Source organism: Colobus angolensis, unplaced genomic scaffold (assembly GCF_000951035.1).
Source record: "Colobus angolensis palliatus isolate OR3802 unplaced genomic scaffold, Cang.pa_1.0 Scaffold39, whole genome shotgun sequence".
NCBI classification, from domain to species: Eukaryota; Metazoa; Chordata; class Mammalia; order Primates; family Cercopithecidae; genus Colobus; species Colobus angolensis.
In genome coordinates this window covers 2498124-2519898 of record NW_012117265.1, presented here as the reverse complement: position 1 = coordinate 2519898, position 21775 = coordinate 2498124, and the positions used below count along the sequence as shown (strand labels likewise).

Here is a 21775-nt window from a genome sequence, read left to right as displayed (position 1 = left end):
CAGGCTGGAGTGCAGTGGCACGATCTCGGCTCACTGCAACCTCCGCCTCCCGGGTTCACACCATTCTCCTGCCTCAGCCTCTCGAATAGCTGCGACCCTGTAGTCCGCCATCACGCCTGGCTGATTTTTTGTATTTTTAGTAGAAATGGGGTTTCACCGTGTTCGCCAGGATGGTCTGAATCTCCTGACCTTGTGATCCGCCTGCCTTGGCCTCCCAAAGTGCTGGGATTACAGGCGTGAGCCACCGCGCTCTGCCACAATTTTGTGTTTTTAGTAGAGACGGGGTTTCTCCATGTTGGTCAGGCTGGTCTCGAACTCCCGACCTCAGGTGAGTTCTTGGCCTCCCAAAGTGCCAGGATTGCAGGTGTGAACCACCGCGCCCAGCCTATGCTTTTTTTTTTTTTTGTATGCCTCTCAGAATGTTTCTTTATTCTTTTTTTTTTTTTTTTGAGACAGAGTTTCACACTGTTGGCCAAGCTGGAGGACAGTGGTGTGATCTTGGCTCACTTCTTCTTCTCCTAGGCTCAGGCGATCCTCCCGCCTCAGTCTCCTGAGTAGTTGGGACAACAGATGCACACCTTCGTGCCAGGCTAATTTTTTACATTTTTGGTAGAGGTAGGGTTTCGCCATCTTGCCCAGGCTGGTTTCGAACTTCTGAGCTCAAGCGATCTACCCATCCCACAGTGCTGGGATTACAGGCATGAGCCACCGTGCCCGACCTCATCCATTTGTCTTTTGTTTTTTTTTTTTTTTGAGACAGTCTTGCTCTGTCACACAGGCTAGAGTGCAGTGGTACGATCTCAGCTCACTGGATCCTCCACCTTCTGGGTTCAAGTGATTCTCACGCCTCAGCCTCCCAAGTAGCTGGGAGTACAGGTGTGTGTTACCACGCCCGGCTAATTTTTGTGTATTTAGTACAGATGGGGTTTTGCCATGTTGGCCAGGCTGGTCTCGAACTCCTGGCCTCAAGTGATCAACCCACCTTGGCATCCCAAAGTGCTGGGATTACAGACATGAGCCACCCCGCCCAGCCTCGTGTGTTTGTCCATAACGGTTCTTCGGTATTGGCTGAGTGGATGGGCTGAAATTTATTGAGTCCTTTAGATCTATTCCAGTCTGAACTGTCCTCATTTAGAACTGCATCATTGAAATGGAGCAGGTAGAGGGTATCTGTAGGATGGGATCCTAGGAGGGGAGTTACTAGATCCAAGGTGTGGTTCAGGTGGAGTGTCAGGCGGCATCCTCAGGTCTGAGCCCTGCACAGGAACTTTGGTAGTCAGCTGGGTAGCTGCGGGCCTGCATGTGCCTCCCCTCTCCTGGCTCTGAGTGCCTTTCCCTCTGGTTTCCCTCCCAGTGTTGAACTTGACCCTCATCGACCTCCCGGGTATCACCAAGGTGCCTGTGGGCGACCAGCCTCCAGACATCGAGTACCAGATCAAGGACATGATCCTACAGTTCATCAGCCGGGAGAGCAGCCTCATTCTGGCCGTCACGCCCGCCAACATGGACCTGGCCAATTCCGACGCCCTCAAGCTGGCCAAGGAAGTCGATCCCCAAGGTAACCCTGAGCCCTGGGCAGCAGTCCCCTCTTCCAGGTGCCTTGAGCATGGGACATGCCCAGCATCCTTGGTTCTTGGCACCCACCAGAGATCTTCACTCTGGCTTCCATCTGTCCCCAGTGTCTCATGCACATGCCACACATAAAACATACACGGTTAGCACAGAGCCAGGCCGCAGCCCCCGTGGGAGCGGTTGACCTGCAGAGGTGAGGCTTTGCTAGGAGGACATCCTTGACTCTGGAATGACTTGTGGAGAGGTGGGATTGGATGGGATGGTTTCCAGAGTGGGATTTTAGCCATTCAGGCAAGAGGTGGCCGTGGAAACAGTCGCGTCAGGCTCAAATGTGACCTTGGGACTTGGCTGCCCCTTGGAGAGTCCAGCATCAACATCTGGCCCAGGAATCATGTTTCCATGAGGCTTCCCCAAGCCTGCAGCAGCAGAGGTTGTCCTTAATAACGCAAGTGACAATAGAGGCCAGCATTTGTTGAGTATTTGCCATGTGCCAGGCTCACCCTTATGACCTCCCTGTGAGATCAGGGCTGTGACCATCTTCATTCAACACGTGGGAAACGGGTCCAGGCCTGTGATGTTCTGGCTTTCCCAGGTGATGTGACCTGGAAGTTTCAGGGCCAAATGGACCCCAGGTAGCCTACAGCTGCCGATGCTCTTTCCTGGTGGCAGCCTCTGACCTCTGACCTCTGACCTCTTTCAGGCCTACGGACCATCGGTGTCATCACCAAGCTTGACCTGATGGACGAGGGCACCGATGCCAGGGATGTCTTGGAGAACAAGTTGCTCCCGTTGAGAAGAGGTGTGGCTTTGCGGGGACTGGGGAAGCAGGAGGACGGGTGGGGTCCTTATCGTGACTGAAACCCTGGCACCTGTTCTCTGCCTGCTTGGAAGTCACTGCTTCTCCATTTCACCGTAACTCCTTCTTTCTTTTCCCTTTGAGCGTATGAATCTTTTTTTTCTGATTTGTATGCGTTCGTTTTTCAAGTGCACAGTTAACACCTGCTGGTTTCTGGAACATTAGAAAACAAATGTATAGAAAGAGGAAACTAAACTCACCCGCAGCCACACTTCCTCCAGACAGCCACGCGTGAATCTTCCGCAGCTCCCAGCTCCCCAGGGTTTATAACTGTAATTAATTTTTTAAATTACTTTCTATTATAACATTTCCTTTCCTTTTCCTTTTTTTTTTTTTTTTTTTTTTGAGATGGAGTTTTTGCCTTGTCGCCCAGGCTGGAGTACAGGGGCGCAATCTCAGCTCACTGCAACCTCTGCCTCCTGAGTAACTGGAATTACAGGCGCTCGCCACCACAACCAGCTAATTTTTGTGTTTTTAGTAGAGATGGGGTTTCGCCATGTTGGCCAAGCTGGTCTCGAACTCCTGACCTCATGTGATCCACCCACCTCGGCCTCCCAAAGTGCTGGGATTAAAGGCATGAGCCACTGTGCCCGGCCTTGTTTTGTGTTTTTTTAAAACCATTCCTGCCCTCTGGGATCTACTCTAAGCTGCGGGCATCTCCTGCCTTTCCCTTCATGCTTAGCCACAGTCACTTAGACCATTTCTTTTACTCCTGGGTTTTCTACCTTGATGTCTGAGATAGATGTGGGGAAAAGTTCAGACCTTGGTTACCACCATCCCCCAGCACTGCTGAGACATTGAGTGGTGAGGCGACCCCGGATCCCAGGGGAATGTGGTCAGGGCTAAATTCAAAATCCTGTTTGGCTGTGAAGATCCGGGGCTTGAGAAGCGAATCTGTGGCTGGCTGAGGTTTGGGGAGGATTTGCTGGTGCTAAAGAGGAAAGCAGACCCTACCCAACCCCATACCCTACTACAGCCACCCCGACCCAGCTGCTCTTGGACACTGTTAGGCCTTCACCTTGGATCCTAAGGGACTTTGGGGTCTGTTGGTACTAGCTGGGCTGAGGATTTGTGATGTGGGCCTCTTCCCCTTCCTCCTGACTCACTGATGTCCACAGCTGCCCGTCTCTGCCTTCCTTCCTGTTTCCAAGAATGAAGGCGCTTCCACTCTCAGCTCACTTGTAGGCCTGCTCCTGGTTTGTGACCTCAGGCTTCAGAAGCCCTCCCACTGGACCCTTTTTCCTAGTGTACTAATGACTCACAACTCCTGCTGCTTTACGGGAACCCAGGCTAGGCATGGTGGTTCATGCCTGTAACCCCAGGACTTTGGAAAGCACAGTTGGGAGGATGGCTTGAGGCCCAGAGTTTGAGACCAGCCTGGGCAACACAGCAAGACCCCATCTCTCTCTTGAAAAATCATACAGGCTTGGCACAGTGGCTCATGCCTGTAATCCCAGCACTTTGGGAGACCAAGGTGGGTGGATCACCCGAGGTCAGGAGTTTGAGACCAGCCTGACCAACATGATGAAACCCTGTCTCTACTAAAAATACAAAAAAGAATTAGCCGGGTATGGTGGCGCACACCTGTAATCCCAGCTACTGGAGAGGCTGAGACATGAGAATCGCTTGAACCTGGGAGGTAGAGGTTGTAGTGAGCTGAGATTGCACCACTGTACTCCAGCCTGGGTGACAAAGTGAGACTCTGTCTCAAAAAAAAAAAAAAAAAAAATCCGTGTGTGATGGTACATGTGCCTGTACTCCCGGCTACTCAGGAGGCTGAGTCGGGAGGATGGCTTGAGCCCAGGAGTTCAAAGCTATAGTAAGCTATGATCATGCCACTGCAATGCAGAATGGGCAACAGGGCGAGACTCCATCTCTTAAATAAGTAAATCAACCCAAATCCAAGCCAGATGCTTTTTGCTGGCCCCTGCTGTTTCCTTCTTCATGCTATCACACAGGTGATGGTGATTTTAGCTTCACAGGGATCTAGGTTCAGATCTTGGGTCTCCTACTGTGACCTCACCTTGGCATGTCTCCATTTCCCTCCTCCCTCTTGGATCTGAGAGAGATCTGGAGAGGATGAAGAGCAGTCACATCTCACAAGACCTTACAGGATAGATGACAGGCACCTCTCCCCTTCTAAGAGAAAAGATGCACAACCCCACTGCAAAGAAAATAGAGCATAGGCCAGGCGCGGTGGCTCACGCCTGTAATTCCAGCACTTTAGGAGGCCATGGCTGGCAGATCATGAGGTCAGGAGTTCGAGACCAGCATGGCCAACGTGGTGAAACCCCGTCTTTACTGAAAAAACAAAAATTAGCCGAGTGTGGTGACGCACGCCTGTAATCCCAGCTACTCAGGAGGCAGAGGTTGCAGTGAGCTAAGATTACACCACTGCACTCCAACCTGGGCAATGAGAGTAAAACTCTGTCTCAAGAAAAAAGAAAAAAAAAAAAACCTACGAAACAAAAACCTAGCCAGGAGTGGAATGATAGGCATTCTACTAGGATTCTTCACAACAGCATGCATTGAATTATCCAGCTCTTCTCCCCCATATGTTGAAGTGTTAACTTTCAGTTCTACCTCCTTCTCAGTGTAGTTTTGGACTTTCCTTTCGGTTCCACTGATCTCTCTGGACATGAATACCCTGATGTACCCAACTGTTTAAAATATACTTGTTTGATAGTGGATTTTAGCTGTTCCCTATTGCTCTTGTTTTTAAGATGTTATTTCTCTTTGTTCTTTTGAGACAATGCCTTGCTCTGTTTCCCAGGCTGGAGTGTAGTGGGGTGATTACAGCTTGCTGCAACCTCGAACTCCCAGGCTCAGGTGATCCTCCCGTCTCAGCCTCCCAGGTAGCTGTGCTACCACGCCTCGCTAATTATTGTATATTTTTGTAGAGATGGGGTTTTGCCATGTTACCCAGGCTGGTCTCGAACTCTTGGGCTCAAGTGTTCCTCCTACTTCAGCCTCCTGAAGTGCTGGAATTACAGGTGTGAGCCACCGCACCTGGCCTTGAGATTTTTTTTTTTTTTTAAATTCAGAGTCTTGCTCTGTTGCCCAGGCTAGAGTGCAGTTGCGTGATCTTGGCTCACTGCAACCTCCACCTGCTGAGTTCAAGCAATTCTCCTGCGTCAGCCTCCCGAGTACCTGGGACTACAGTCATGCGCCACCATGCATGGCTAATTTTTTGTATTTTTAGTAGAGATGGGGTTTCACCATGCTGGCCAGGGTGGCCTCGAACTCCTTACCTCATGATCCACCCGCCTCAGCCTCCCAAAGTGATGCAATTACAGACTTGAGCCACCGTGCCCGGCCGAGATTTTTTTCTTACCTGTCTTTGAATCTCAGCTTGTAGATTTCATCTGCCCCAAAGCTTTTTTCTGTCCCTGCACACACAGGCTGGATGTGATCCCTCCTTCCTCCAAATACTTAACATTGCTCTTCACAGCTGCCATGGGCATTCGCATCCTCTGTGTTGTTTCTGAGTAACATGTTATGACATAGTCTGTGAGTGCCTTGTGGGACAGGATCCATCTCTATACTTGAATCTTGCCCATCCCCGTGCCAGGTCCACTTGGCTCACCTAGCTTTGCCCCTGCCCTGACTGCCTCTCCCCACAGGCTACATTGGCGTGGTGAACCGCAGCCAGAAGGATATTGAGGGCAAGAAGGACATCCGTGCAGCGCTGGCAGCTGAGAGGAAGTTCTTCCTCTCCCACCCGGCCTACCGGCACATGGCCGACCGCATGGGCACGCCACATCTGCAGAAGACGCTGAATCAGGTACTGCAAGGTTTGCAGAGTAGTGTGCAGTGGCGTAGGCTGTGCACTGCACAATAGCTGTGATCCTCACTGGCACTTGTTTCAGGCTGCAGCAGCAGTTGTTTTAGCAAAATAGGTTCAGTCCGCTTTTATTTGTGCTGTAATAAATGTGCTTGGCCAGGTGCAGTGGCTCATGTCTGTAATCGCAGCACTTTGGGAGGCCAAGGCAGGAGGATCACTTGAGCCTAGGAGTTCACCAGTCTGGGCAACATATGGAGACCCTATCTCTAGGAAAAATAGAAAAAAATAGCTAAGCATGGTGGCATATGCCTGTAGTTCCAGGTACTCAGGAGGCTGAAGCAGGAGGATCACTTGAGCCTGGAAAATCAAGACTTCAGTGAGCTATGTTTGTGCCACTGCATTCCAGCCTGGGCAATAGAGTGAGACCCTGTTTCAAAAAATTAAATAAATAAATAAAAGAAATGTACTTGATTCAGGGTCTGGTGAAAAGCAGATGTTCAGTGACTTGGTGCTGCTACTATTACAACCATCACTGTTATTATTACCAATATTTTAATTACCATTATAATTATTCAGTCATTTACCCAGAAGATTGTATGCATTGCGTGGGATTGGTGACAGGGGGTTAATAACTTATTTATTTATTATTATTACGGTTTTTTTGGGAGACTCCATCACCTAAGCTAGTCTCACTCCATCACCTAAGCTAGAGTGCTAGAGTGCAGTGGCATGATCTTGGCTCACTCCAACCTCCCCCTCCCACGTTCAAGTGATTCTCCTGCCTCAGCCTCCTGAGTAGCTGGGATTACAGGCATGTGCCACCACACCCGGCTAATTTTTGTATTTTTAGTAGAGATGGAGTTTCACCATGTTGGCCAGGCTGGTCTCGAACTCCTGAGCTCAAGTGATCCACCTGCGTCAGCCTCCCGAAGTGCTGAGATTACAAGCATGAGCCACCATGCCTGGCCTATTATTCTCTTCTTATAAGTAATATATTCACAGGGTGCATAAACAGAAGTGGTATTAAAAGCTATACAGTGGGCCAGTGCGTGGTAGCAGGGGCAAGATGTTCCTCTGTGCTGTTTTCCAGCACCTTCCAGGATGGCAGCAGGGCCTCAGCAGCACTCCAGGAGTCATCTTTTCACGCACATACAGGGGCACACAGTGTCCACACGAGAGCAGGTTCCTGTCCTTGTGGAAGGCATAATTCTAATGAGGGAGACTGACACCAAACAAACCACCAGATAAATGCACAATCAAGAATCCAGTAGGGGCGGGGGCCGGGAAAAGAGCTGCCCAAAGAAGGCAGCTCGGGAGAGCAAAGAGGGAAGTCAGTATCTAGAGGGAGGGGCCCACCAGGAGAGGAAGCTGGGGTCTGCCTGCAAACGGGAGTAGGGAGAGGAAGGGAAGTAAAACTCCACAGCTGGCTGGGTCCTCCTCAGAGCCAGCAGCAAAAAGCCCAGCTGGCGGCCAGGGAGCCTGGAGGGGGCTCAGCCTCCTTTCACGTGGGGTGCTTCCCAGAGCAGCAGTGCCCTTTCCTCTCCATTTGCTCACGGCTTAAGTGCAGTAGTATCCTGTCAGAGACCAAGGGAAGGCCAGCGTAGCTCCCTGCCTTTCTAGGCAGCCCACACAGACGGGGGTCCATGGCCAGGGCTGCAGGGCAGGGATCCCTGGTCAAGGAGATCTTTGGGGTACCCCACTAGCTCCATGCCATAGATGTGAGGTTCCTTCATGCCTCTTTTCTAGTTCGCCACTTTTTATTTTATTTTTATTTTTTTTATTTTTATTTTTATTTTTTTTGAGATAGAGCCTCACTGTGTTGCCTGGGCTGGAGTGCAGTGGCGTGATCTCAGCTCACTCCAACCTCCATCTCCCAGGTTCGAGTGATTCTCGTGCCTCAGGCTCCCAAGTAGCTGGGATTCCAGGTGTGTGCCACCACACTTAACTAACTTTTGTATTTTTAGCAGAGACAGGGTTTCACCACATTGGCCAGGCTGGTCTCCATCTCCTGATCTCAGGTGATCTGCCCGCCTCAGCCTCCCAAAGTGCTGGGATTACAGGCGTGAGCCACTGTACCCAGCCTGGCCTTTTTTATTTCTCGCCCCCCACCCCAAGATGGAGTCTCCCTCTTTCCCAGGCTGGAGTGCAGTGGCGTAATCTCGGCTCACTGCAAGCTCCGCCTCCTGGGTTCACACCGTTCTCCTGCCTCAGCCTCCTAAATAGCTGGGACTATAGTCACCTGCCACCATGCCCGGCTAATTTTTTTTTTTTTTTTGTATTTTTAGTGGAGACGGGGTTTCACCGTGTTAGCCAGGATGGTCTCGATCTCCTGACCTCATGATCTGCCCGCCTTGGCCTCCCAAAGTGCTGAAATAACAGGCGTGAGCCACCGCCCCCGGCCCATACCTGGCCTTTTTGATGATTTTTCTCTGTTGTCCAGGCTTTGTGATGCATTTTACTCTGTTGTCCAGGCTGGATTGCAGTGACACAAACACGGCTCATTGCATCCTCAGCCTCCTGTACTCAAGCGATCCTTTTGCCTTAGCCTCCTGAGTAGCTGGGTCTATAGGCGGGTGCTGCCACACTCAGCTAATTTTGAAAAGTTTTTTATTTTTTGTAGAGAGAAGGTCTCACCATACTGCCTGGGTTGATCTCAAACTCCTATCCTGGAGTGATCTGTCTCAGCCTCCCCAAGTGCTGGGATTACAGGCACAAGCCACTGCACTCAGCCTTGATGAACACTTTCTAAATTCTTCTCTATTGTAGGACGGATGGCAGAACTCTACTTGACACTTTTCAAGTATAGGCTGATTTTATGGCTTTGTTTTTCTTTTTTTTTCTTTTAAATTTTTAAATTAAAAAAAAACTTTTTTTTTTGAGAGAGAGAGTTGCTCTGTCACCCAGGCTAGATAGAGTGCCATGGTGTAATCTCGGCCCACTGCAACCTCCACCTCCCGAGTTCTTTCTCAGTCTCCTGAGTAGCTGAGACTACAGGTGCCCACCACCACACCCAGATAATTTTTGTACTTTTTGGTAGAAACGGGTTTCATTGTGTTGGCCAGGCTGGTCTCAAACTCTTGATCTTAAGTGATGCTTCTGCCTCAGCCTCCCAAAGTGCAGGGATTACAGGTGTGTGCCACCGCGCTTGGCCCACATTTGTCTATTTTGAATCTTTCTTGCTTCTCTCTGTAGATGCAGATGCAGCCAGGGAGCTCATCTTAAGTGCGTTCTGCTCCTTTTCAGGGGAGATCTTTCCGTCTTAGTTTGTAGGGCCTGTCCCCGTGTGTGTTCATTGGCCCCCGTGTTCTGTGGTCTGGATGGACTGTCCTTGCAAGCATTTGCATGTCCCCAAGGCATTGATATGCCCAGTGCCTGATGTCAGTCCCACGGGCTGTTTGTAGCCTCTTACACTCATGAGCAGCTCTGTACCGTCTCCTTTCCCAGACACGAGTGTATCTGTGGCCTGATATATCTGTTGCTGTCTCAAGGCTGTGTGATGTGCTGGCCTCATAGTGGCACCCTGGCGTTGGCCCTTGGTGGGGGGAGTATGCCTGCCACCCCCTGGTCTCCTGCCCATACCACCCTTTCTGATCTCTGACCACTCTCCTGCAGCAACTGACCAACCACATCCGGGAGTCGCTGCCAGCCCTGCGTAGCAAACTACAGAGCCAGCTACTGTCCCTGGAGAAGGAGGTGGAGGAGTACAAGAACTTCCGGCCCGACGACCCTACACGCAAAACCAAAGCCCTGCTGCAGTACGTACCCCGGCACCTGCCCCCACCACCAGCCTGGCTCCTACCTTCCATCAGCCACAGGGCCCCCTAGACTGGACATTACTCATCACTTGTCCACTCATTCATTCAGCAGACACTCGCTGCAAGCCATCTGTGTGCCAGGCTCCATCCTGAGCACGGCAGTTGCCCCAGTGGACGGGAGAAGTGTCCATCCCTGCCCCCTGGAGTGCTCAGAATGGGGGGAAGTGGGACGAATGGGACAAAAAATAAGAAAGAAAATGTATAGTGTATTAAATGTCAAATTATGAAAGTGGTGCTAGTGTGGGAGTCGTCGGGAACAGCCTCCTTTAGAAGGGGAGCGTTGGCCGGCCGGGGGCGGTGGCTCACGCCTGTAATCCCAGCACTTTGGGAGGCCAAGGTGGGCGGATCACCTGAGGTCAGGAGTTGGAGACCAGCCTGATCAACATGGTGAAACCCCATCTCTACTAAAATTGCAAAATTAGGCCAGGCGCAGTGGCCCACGCCTGTAATCCCAGCACTTTGGGAGGCCGAGGTGGGCGGATCACAAGGTCAGGAGATCGAGACCATCCTGGCTAACGCAGTGAAACCCCATCTCTACTAAAAAAAATACAAAAAATTAGCCGAGCATGGTGGTGGGCACCTGTGGTCCCAGCTACTCGGCAGGCTGAGGCAGCAGAATAGCATGAACCCAGGAGGTGGAGCTTGCAGTGAGCCAAGATTGCGCCATTGCACTCCAGCCTGGGCATCAGAGCGAGACTCCGTCTCAAAAATAAATAAATAAATAATAAATAAATAGGCCGGGCGCGGTGGCTCACACCTGTAATCCCAGCACTTTGGGAGGCCAAGGCGGGTGGATCACGAGGTCAGGAGATCGAGACCATCCTGGCTAACACGGTGAAACCCTGTCTCTACTAAAAATACAAAAACATTAGCCGGGCATGGTGGTGGGCGCCTGTAGTCCCAGCTACTCAGGGGGCTGAGGCAGGAGAATGGCGTGAACCCGGGAGGCAGAGCTTGCGGTGAGCCGAGATCGCGCCACTGCACTCCAGCCTGGGCGACAGAGTGAGACTCCGTCTCAAATAATAAATAAATAAATAAAATTGCAAAATTAGCCAGGCATGGTGGTGCATGCCTGTAATCCTAGCTACTCAGGAGGCTGAGGCAGGAGAATTGCTTGAACCCGGGAGCGGAGGTTGCGATCAGCCGAGATCACGCCATTGCACTCCAGCCTGGGTGATAGGGCAAGGCTCCATCCCCCAAAAAAAAAAAAAAAAAAAAGAAGGTGAGCGTTGGCCAGGCGTGGTGGCTCACACCTGTAATCCCAGTGTTTTGGGAGGCTGAGGCGGGAGGATCACTTGAGGTCCGGAGTTCAAGACCAGCTTGGCCAACATGGTGAAACCCTGTCTCTTCTGAAAATACAAAAATTAGCCGGGCATGGTGGCATTCTCCTGTAATCCCAGCTACTCAGGAGACTGAGGCAGGAGAATCACTTGAACCCAAGAGGCAGAGGTTTCAGTGAGCTGAGAACACATCACTGCACATCAGCCTGGGCGACAGAGTGAGCCTCTGTCTCCAAAAAAAAAAAGAAGTTGAATGTCAGGCAAAGACCTGAAGCACGTGAGGGAGGGAGCCGTGTGGGATGAAGCCGGGCCAGTGCAAAGGCCCTGGGGTCGTGCATGTCAGAGGAGGGCCGTGTGGCTGGATGGAGTGAGTGAGGGGAGGGGAAGGAGGTGATGGAGCAGGCTGTGCAGGGCCTTGTGGGGCCTCAGGGAGCACACTGGCTTTTGCTGTGAGTGAGGTGGGAGCCATGGATGGTTCTGAGCGCAGGAGGGTCAGGGCTGACTCAGGTGCTCACAGGCTCCCCTGGCTGCAGTGGGAGAAGAGACATGGGAGAGAGGGTGGGAGTCAGACCTTGGGTTAGGTGCCTCTCCAGCTTGGGCTCTTAAGATCCACCCCATGCCTTGGTTGGTGCAGCTGCCTAGCTGTGACGTTTGGGAGCAGGTATGCCCCCACAATCCCAAATTCTCACTCCGGGATTCTTCTGCCTCTGACCTTTTGGCTTTGGGCCTATAAGGATCCCTGAGGCACTGGAACAACTGGACCAGAGCAGGTGACAGGGACTCCTGGGTAGCTCATACTGCAGACGGTACCATGCATGAGGCACTTCCCACAGGGACAGCAGGAGGACACTGCCTCCTCTGGCCATCACAACCCTGGCATCCCCCTACCCCCTCTGCCAGGTAGCAGTGCATGGTCGTGGCCTCAGGGACCAGAGTCCTTTTATGCTCAGACATTCTTGGCATAGCAGATAGTGGCCCTTTGCAGACTTCAAGAGGAGATTCATAGCCGAGCATGGTGGTACATCCCTGTAATTCTAGCTACTCGGGAGGCTGAGGCAGGAGAATCACTTGAACCCGGGAGGTGGATGTTGCAGTGAGCCGAGATCATGCCACTGCACTCCAGTCTGGGTGACAGAGCAAGACTCCGTCTCAAAAAAAAAAAAACCAAACCAAAACCACAAGATTCAGCCTACTGGACTGAAGGAAGTGTTGTTGTGGAGGACTCAGCCTGAGGGAGGACCTGGGCCCGCTGGGTGACCACAGGCAGGTGACCGGACCTCTCTGAGCCTCATTTTCTGCACCTCTAAAGTGAGAGTCATAGCAGCTGTCATCTCACATGGCCATGGGGATAAACTGGCAGATTATAAGGTGCCTGTAATCCCAGCACATGGGGATGCCAAGGCAGGAGGATTGCTTGAAGCCAGGAGTTTGAGACCAGCCTGAGCAACAGCCTGTCCCTATGAAATTTAAAAAAAAAAAAAAAAAAATTAGGCTGGGCATGATGGTTCACGCCTGTATTCCCAGCACTTTGAGAGGCCTAAGTGGGTGGATCACTTGAGGTCAGGAGTTCAAGACCACCCTGACCAACATGGTAAAACCCTGTCTCTATGAAAAAAATACAAAAATTAGCGAGGCGTGGTAGTGGGCGCCTGTAGTCCCAGCTACTTGAGAGGCTAAGGCAGGACGATCACTTGAACCTGGGAGGCAGAGGTTGCAGTGAGCCAAGATCACACCACTGCGCTCCAGCCTGAGCAGACAGAGCGAGACTCCAGCTCAAAAATAAATAAGTAAATAAATAAAGTTAAATGCTATTTGTTAAGCCTGTGGCAGGACTGGGTCAGGGAATGCCCGTCACAAACAGTCCCTGTCCCCCGGGGCTTAGCACGTTACGTCATTTGTAACCGGTGCCTTGCAGGGCCCTCCCTGCCCAGGTAGTTTTGCCATCACCATGGAGAAGCGCCACTGTTATCTGCATCCCCTGTCAAGAGCTGGACCTTCTCGATTTAGCATTTTATCTCAGGGTCCAAGGTCCTCATGCAGACATGGGCGGTCTTTCTCCGTTCGCGCTTTACAAGAGAACGGGGAATTACGGTAATAGACATCCCCCAGCTCCTGAATTCTGCACTTGGCTTTTCTCTTCTTGTTAAAGCAAAGCCTAGAGCCTTCTGTCTCCGCCTGACGCAGCCCACAGACTGTTCATGTATCCCAGTGCCCACAGGGGACACCTAGGGGTTTGCTTGGTTTTTTTTTTTTCGTTAACAGATGCCTGTAAGTTCATCTGTGACTTTACAGGCGAGGATTCCTGCAGGGCAGAGACCCCAGCAGAGGGGTTAAGGAACGTACGTACGTTGTTTCAAATTGATTTTTTCATTTTATTTTATTTATATATTTGGTGGGTTTTTTTTGTTGTTGTTTTTTCCTGAGATGGCGTCTCACTCTGTCACCCAGGCTGAAGCTCAGTGGCATGATCTCAGCTCAGTGCAACCTCCCGGGTTCAAGCAATTATCCTGCCTCAGCCTCCTGAGTAGCTGGGATTACAGGCATGCGCCACCATGCCCAGCAAATTGTTGTATTTTTAGTAGAGATGGGGTTTCCTCATGTTGGCCAGGCTGGTTTCGAACTCCTGACCTCAGGTGATCTGCCGACTTCGGCCGCCCAAAGTGCTGGGATTGTAGGCATGAGCTCCCACGCCTGGCCCTCACATATTTGTTTTTGAAACAGGGTCTTGCCTTGTCGCCCAGGCTAGAGTGCAGTGGTGCAATCCTGGCTCACCACTTGGGCTCAGGTGATCCTCCCACCGCAGTCTCCCAAGTAGCTGGGAATAATACAGGTATGCGCCTCCACGCCTGGCTAATTTTTGTATTTTTGTAGAGACAAAGTCTCACTATGTTACTAAGAGCGCATTCCGAGGTACAGGGGGGCAGGATTAAGCCCGAATTCCATGGGGCGCCGACCAGCCAGTCACAATTGTCCAGAATGCTCTGATTGTGCGGCAAGGGTTGGGCCCGTAAATCACCTCCAGGGCCCCCAGGAGGCTGGTGCCCAGGTGTGCTTTGTCCCCTGTGGCTGAGAGCAGGTCTCCAGAGTCTCCATCCTTGCCCAAACCCCTCCCCAGTCTGTTGTCTGTCATTAGTTGAGTGCTGTGCCTTTGCCAACCGTGGTCCTGGTTTGGTCCACAGTTCAAGTTCTCCATTCCAGGCCATGTGCGGTGGCTCATGCCTGTAATCCCAGCACTTTGGGAGGCCAGGACGGGCAGATCACTTGAGGTCAGGAGATTGAGACAAGCCTGGCCAACATGCCGAAACCCCATTTCTCCTAAAAACACAAAAATCAGCTGGGCATGGTGGCGGGCACATGCAATCCCAGCTATTGGGGAGGCTGAGGCAGGAGAATCGCTCGAACCCAGGAGGCGGAGGCTGCAGTGAGCCGAGATTGCACCACTGCACTCTAGCCTGGGCGATAGAGCGAGACTCCGTCTCAAAAAAACGAAAACAAAAACAAATTCCCCATTCCAGGTGAAGCATTAATGTAGGCCTTCGTGTGTGTCCTGGAAGGAAATTAAATGTGCGCACCCTTTGCTTCATGTGAGGAAAGAGATTTTGGGAATCTGGGCAGCTTGTGCTTGCCTTTCCCACTTGGGGTATGAAGGGAGACCCCCCTTTCTTTGGCAACCCAGCCTTGGTGACCCTGGCAGTGGCCACCGTTGAGCAGCTCCCCTTTACGGGCAAGTCTCCAGGTACTTCAGTAGATCATGAATTTCGGGGGTGAAACTGATGAGGAGAGACAGCCCGGTACACTAGGGAGAGCAATTAGGAATGCTTAGGAAAACTAAAACGTGAACAAGATCATCTTACTTTTTCACTATTCACGGTGCCAATAAGCAATGCTGAGAGACTCTTTTTTTTTTTTTTTTTTTTTGGAGACGGAGTCTAGCTCTGTCGCCCAGGCTGGAGTGCAGTGGCGCGATCTCCGCTCACTGCAAGCTCAGCCTCCCGGGTTTACGCCATTCTCCTGCCTCAGCCTCCCGAGTAGCTGGGACTACAGGCGCCCGCCATCTCGCCCAGCTAGTTTTTTGTTTTTTTTTTTTTAGTAGAAACGGGGTTTCACCGTGTAGCTCAGGATGGTCTCGATCTCCTGACCTCGTGATCCACCCGTCTCGGCCTCCCAAAGTGCTGGGGAGAGACTCTTTTTAAGGGCCAGGCCCGATCTAAGCAATTTACCAAGAAAAGTTTTCTTTTTTTTTTTTCCTTTTTTTGAGACAGAGTTTCACTCTGTCTCACCCAGGCTGGAGTACAGTGGTACAATCTTGGCTCACTGCATCCTCCACTGCCCAGGTTCAAGCGGTTCCCCTGCCTCAGCCTCCCAATTAACCAGGACTTAGAGGCATGCACCACCACACCCGGCTCGTTTTTGTATTTTCAGTAGAGATGGGGTTTCGCCATGTTGTCCAGGCTGGTCTCAAACTCCTGGGCTCAGGTGATCTGCCTGCCTCAGCCTCCCAAAGTGCTGGTATTGTAGGCATGAGCCACCGTGTCCAGCGTTTTTTTGTTTGTTTGTTTTTAATAAAATGAAGTCTCACTGTGTTGCCCAGGGTGATCTCGAACTCCCAAACTAAAGCCCTCCTCTCATCTTCTCACCTCAGCATCCTAAAGTGCTAGTATTACAGGCGTGGGCCAACGCACTCGGCCAAGAAAGCATTTAACTTGTGTGAAACCAGGTGTCTTTGCAGAATCACCATTCGTGGCAGCATTTTTTCTTTTTTTGCGGATACACAAAATAACAGTGCATTTTAGGATCAGTGACTTCTTGGAAGTAATGAGATCTAGAAACATCTTCAGTCCCCACAAAGGAGGTAGATGTTGTTACCCTCAATCCAGTTTGGAGATGAGGAATCGGAGGCTTAGAGGGACAAAGTCCTGTCCAAGGCCTTACATCCCATCAGTGGGGTAGGACCAACCCCAGCAGGCTGGGAGGTGGCGGGAACCTGCAGAAGTACCTGAATTGTGCGGAAGTGGCTACCTTTCCTTCCCAGCATCCTGCAAATCAAGTTGCATCCTGCAAATCAGGGCAGAGGTGCTGAGCTTTGACTCCTGAACTCTCCTGTCTTCTGCAAAGTGGGAGGAATAAGTGGGTCTTCTTTGATTGAATGGATGAATAATCGAAACAAGCTTAGCTTGAGTCTGACCCGTAGCCAGCATTTGCCATTGGGAGCTCTTGAATTTGGTTTATTTGTTTTAACATAGACAGAAGACACTTTGCTGCTGAAAAATGGTAAAAGAACAGTAAACCTTGGCTTGACTTGGAACATCATTCCAGAGCAGTGTGGAAACCTCTGCTTTGATGCTTGCTTTTTCCTTTTCCTCATAGGATGGTCCAGCAGTTTGGGGTGGATTTTGAGAAGAGGATCGAGGGCTCAGGAGATCAGGTGGACACACTGGAGCTCTCCGGGGGCGCCCGAATCAATCGCATCTTCCACGAGCGGTTCCCTTTTGAGCTGGTGAAGGTAGCGCCCCGGGGGCTGGGCCCTCCTGTCTCTGGTCAGGCACCCTCCTGCTGGCCTCCAGCCAGGCCTCCTCCCAGGCAATTAGGTCTCAAGCTCCTGCCTCTAGGCCTGAACCTGTGGTGGGCAGGGTGTGGCCTGGATGAGATGTCCCCATGGCCTTCCTTTCCCGACACTAAGCTTTGAGGTTTTGGGTAGAACAATATGAAAACCCCTGTGCTTTTCCTCTGACAAAAGCCAATGTACATTCTTTGCAAAATACATAGAAAATACAGATAAATTTACATGAGAAGATGACCCTAGAGTGTCATTGAAGAATGGAAGAAAATAGGCATTGGAGCCAGCATGTGCAGTATAGCATTCAGCTGATATATACAACATCCTTATGTATGAAACTGAACACGGACGTCTACAAGTGTTTCTTTGTATTTGCAAGGATGTTTGCAAAAATGTCAGCCCTGGGTGCTAGGATTTAGGACTTCTTTTTCCTCTTTTTTTTTTTTTTTTGTGATTTGCTTGAAGTTTTATACTGTTTACAATAAGCACATAGCATTTTTTTATTTTTTTATAAAAAAAAACAGTAGTTTTTTAAAATCAGAGGAGCAAGATCAAATGCAGTGGCTCACGCCTGTAATCTGTGGGATGCCAAGGGGGGCTGATCACTTGAACCCAGGAGTTCAAGACCAACCTGGGCAACATGGTGAAACCCCATCTCTACTAAAAATACAAAAATTATCCAGGTGTGGTGGCATGTGCCTATAGTCCCAGCTTCTTGGGAGGCTAAGGTAGGAGATCACTTGAGCCCAGGAGGCAGAGGATGCAGCAGTGAGCCAAGATCGCACCACCACACTCCAGCCTCAGTGACAGAGCCAGACCCTATCTCAAAAAAAAAAAAAAAAGAAAAAACCAGGTGTGGTAGTGCATACTGATAGTCTGAAAAATCTAAGTTCACATGAATTTATATTCCCATCAATATAATGAGAGTGTTGGTTTCATGTCATGCTTTCGGAAACTGGGTTTTAATTAATTTGTTTGTTTTTATTTTTTTTGAGACAGGGTCTTGCTCTTCTACCCAGGCTGGAGTGCAGTGGTGCAATCACAGCGCACTGTAGCTTCGACTTCCTGGGCTCGGATGATCCTCCCACCTCAGCCTCCCAAGTAGCTGGGACTATAGATGTGCACCAGTCCACCTGGCCAATTTTTGTATTTTTAGTAGAGGTGGGGTCTCACTATGTTGCCCAGGCTGGTCTCAAACTCCTGGACTCAAGCCATCTGCCTGCCTTGGCCTCCCAAAGTGCTGAGATTACAGGTGTGAGCTACTGTATCTGGCCAGTTTTCAGTTTTTTTGTAAAATTTTGACGAGTTAAATATTCCGCCTTGTGAATACAGCCACACGTGGGAGAGAATGTTCCCCAGATGCACGCCTGCCCTGGGGGCGCCCCAAGTACCTCCATGCATGTGCTGATTTCTCTTCTCAGATGGAGTTTGACGAGAAGGACTTACGACGGGAGATCAGCTACGCCATTAAGAACATCCATGGAGTCAGGCAAGTTCCACGAGGAGAGTCACCACTGTCCCTCTCTGCGGTGCCACCCCCCAGCTAATTGGGTCGCCCAAACCTCTGAGCCCCTAATCGTTAGGCCTTAAGAGGGCTCTTGGATGGTTTTCAGTAGCTGCGAGCCCCTCCCTGTGGGTCTCCAAGGGCACGTGAGGGTGGATGTGTTTCAGTCCTGCGTCTGTCGCAGGTTTCAGGGCTGTCCGTGGCTCCTGATGAAACAGGGCTTGCTTCCTGCCCAGTCGGTTGGTGTGAACCTCATGCTAAACTAAGAAAGCTCACTGCAGATGTGCCTGGGGAGGGGCGGGGCGGCACTGAATCAGGGTTTTGGGAAGCCAGCATGAGTCCCCATCACGGGTTCCTTGTGAGCCTCTTGGGTCCCCTCCTTATTCTAGCAAAGGTAGTCGCTGCAGGTGTCTGGCCTTCCATCGCCGTGGGGTCCTCGGGTCACCCTGAGGGTTTCCGGGCAGTGGACTCAGGCGTCCGGCCCCACACATGACGCAACCTTCGTTCCTTGTTGGGGACCCGGCCAGGGCCGATGAAATTGCTGACCATGCTTTGTTTCTCTCTGACTTATCTCCCCTGCCCCCGGGTCTGGATGGTTTCAGGACTGGGCTTTTCACCCCGGACTTGGCATTCGAGGCCATTGTGAAAAAGCAGGTCGTCAAGCTGAAAGAGCCCTGTCTGAAATGTGTCGACCTGGTTATCCAGGAGCTAATCAATACAGTTAGGCAGTGTACCAGTAAGGTATTGCTCCCTCGGCAGGGTGACTCCTGACCTTGTGGAAACGGGGGTACGGGGGTTTGGTATCAGGCTCCCAGCGCCTCATCGGCCCCCACTGGTGCCTTTTCTCCCCATATCGCTTTGTGAACTTGGCCTCTCCCCAGAGGCTGGGACAGGAGCATGTCGACCACGGCCCAACAGGGGAGTGCCAGGCCTCCTGGACTGGCCAGATAGATGCACAGTTGTCCCTGGGACCCTGATACCAAGCCTAGCATGTGTCTGATGAAATTGGGGTTTCACTGGGCTGTTGCTTTGCTGCCTCCTGGGAAGCAGAGAGGGACCCCCCGCGTCAACGGCTGGAGACTGAGCTCCTTGAAGCTCCCTGGCTGTCACCCCTTCTTGACCAATGCCCAGCATTCTCAGACTTCCCTGAAGCCACCGACTTCTCTGTCCCTCAGCTCCGGGAAAGGCCTGAATGCCAGCGACATAATGAGAGCCAGCTGGGCTCCTAAGTGCCCCTGCCACACCCTGCACCCTATGCTGTCCCCCAGGGGCAGCCCATGTTTGGATCCACTCAGTCACAGTGCCTCTATGCGCCCTCGATGAGCCACTGCCTCCATTCGGCAGGACACGCTGGGCTCCCCCAACCCGCTCCAACGCCACGGGCCTGGTTCCCAGGGCAGCACGCTTTGGCCAAGCAGCTGAAATGCCTCCCAGTGGGCAGTCTGTGCTTGCGCGACCACAGTGTCCCCAGCGCTCCGGGTTGCCAGGGAATTTCTGCTTGAGCCCCTCTGTTCTCAGTCTGGAAAAGCCCACATTTGCTGCTTAAGCTTCTTGGATTAGAAAAGGGAGGGGGAAAACAGCCCAAACAGGTTGGAAAATGCTCATCCTAGAGCCAGGTGTCATGGACATGAACGTTAGAGGCCTCCGCACACCTTGGCTGTCTGTCTGTGCAATGACAACCCCCCGTGGCCCTTCTGTAACTACACCCCAGACCGAGCCCACACCCCCAAACCCCAGACCTCTTTGATCCGAAGCAGCTTCCGGGGCAAATGCGGGCACAGGCTCCCCCGTGCATGGACTAATCAGATGACTCTGGTTTCTTCTCTTCTCTCTGTCTCCTGTCCTGCGTGTGTGGCCTGCACTGTCCCCGGGTGTCTTTCTGCCTCGTCCTGCCCTCCGCATGACCCAGGACGGGGCTCTTCACCCCCGACATGGCCTTTGAAGCCATTGTGAAAAAACAGATTGTAAAACTCAAAGAGCCGAGTTTGAAGTGTGTTGATCTCGTGGTCTCAGAGCTGGCCACGGTCATTAAAAAGTGTGCCGAGAAGGTAACAGGTTTCGTTCTCACCTCCACATTTATCCCCTTCCTCCCCCTCCATGTGTTAGTCTCAACCCGAGCATCTGGAAAATTCAGCCTCGGCAGGAACCCCCCTTCCCCGTACCAGTTGTCACTTTGAGATGTCGCCACGTTGCATTGGCAGATGGAATGGGGGCAGTGGCATTGCACACGCGTTGTGGCTGCCCGTGGGGGCGGTCAGCCTTTGATGGTGCCAAACGCATCGCATTTACTAAGCAGTGCCCTTTCCTGGAACCCCTAGAGAAAGGGGTTTCCCAGCCAGCACCAAAACGGCAAAACACAGGAAACACATTGTCGGTGTAGCCCGGCGTGTCCTCGTGGTCTAGGCCGCCTGAGAGTAACCTTTCCATTTTCCCCAACTCATGGGCCCGACCCAGACTGCAGAAGATGGCGCTCCCCTGTGCGTGAGGTCTGGTTAAGTTGGTGCTGCAGAGGAAGCCCGGGGAGATGGGTGCATTTGGGGAGTGGGTGCCACAGATACAGCGATCAGGAGTGGTTCTCTGCAAGGAGTTCCCACCGAGGCTGATGGCCCAGATGCCCCCCTTACCATTTTAGAACAGACGCTACTCACTCATGCTGGCGAAGCCCTTCAGGGTTCCTGCTCTCACCCGGTGCTGGGCAGGAGGGGGGTGCCCTGAAGCCCTGGGTGGCAAACATGCCCCAGCTTTTCTGCTTTCATGCCGCCTCCTGCCTCCTGGCCGCTGGCTGGAAAAGCAGCTCTGCTCTCTTGCTCTCTCCGGTCCACAGCGCCCCCACTCTTCTGCTCTTAGCTCCCAGCTGGACTCACTGGGGGCCAGGAGCAAGGTGTGGGCTTGGTGGGCCCCCTCATATCTCATTCCCCACCCCCCTCCACATTTTTTACCTGTGTGGTTCGTGTTGCTTCCCGTGCCACGAGGACCCTGCCAACGCGGCCACTCTGCTTGTTCCCCCAGCTCAGTTCCTACCCCCGGTTGCGAGAGGAGACAGAGCGAATCGTCACCACTTATATCCGGGAACGGGAGGGGAGAACCAAGGACCAGGTACTGGCCTTTTGTCTTCTTTATTGGGTATAATTTACATGCAGTAAATGTCAAGTGTACTGTTCTGTGCGTGCTGACAGCTGCATATGGCAAAGTAACCCTCACCTCAATCAAGATACGGAGCGGTTCTATCACCTCCTAAAATCCCTGTCCCTATGCCTCTTTGTAGTCAACCCCTCAAAAACCCACAGGCCAGGCTGGGTGTAGTAACTCACGCCTATAATCCAGCACTTAGGGAGGCTCAGGCAGGAGGATTGCTTGAGCCCAGGAGTTCGAGACCAACCTGGGCAACATAGCAAGACCTTGTCTCT

General features: G+C 51.8%; 1 protein-coding gene across 1 annotated transcript in view; it reads left to right on the top strand.

Moving 5' to 3' along the window:
* DNM2 (dynamin 2) overlaps positions 1-21775 on the top strand; it is a 56421-nt gene that overhangs the window by 5993 nt on the left and 28653 nt on the right. Inside the window, exons 3-10 of the mRNA XM_011954833.1 lie at positions 1355-1558; positions 2273-2371; positions 6052-6212; positions 9825-9967; positions 16675-16810; positions 18286-18353; positions 20278-20416; positions 21378-21464. Coding sequence (XP_011810223.1) covers positions 1355-1558; positions 2273-2371; positions 6052-6212; positions 9825-9967; positions 16675-16810; positions 18286-18353; positions 20278-20416; positions 21378-21464 — 1037 coding nt within the window. The remainder of the gene's footprint in view (positions 1-1354; positions 1559-2272; positions 2372-6051; positions 6213-9824; positions 9968-16674; positions 16811-18285; positions 18354-20277; positions 20417-21377; positions 21465-21775) is intronic.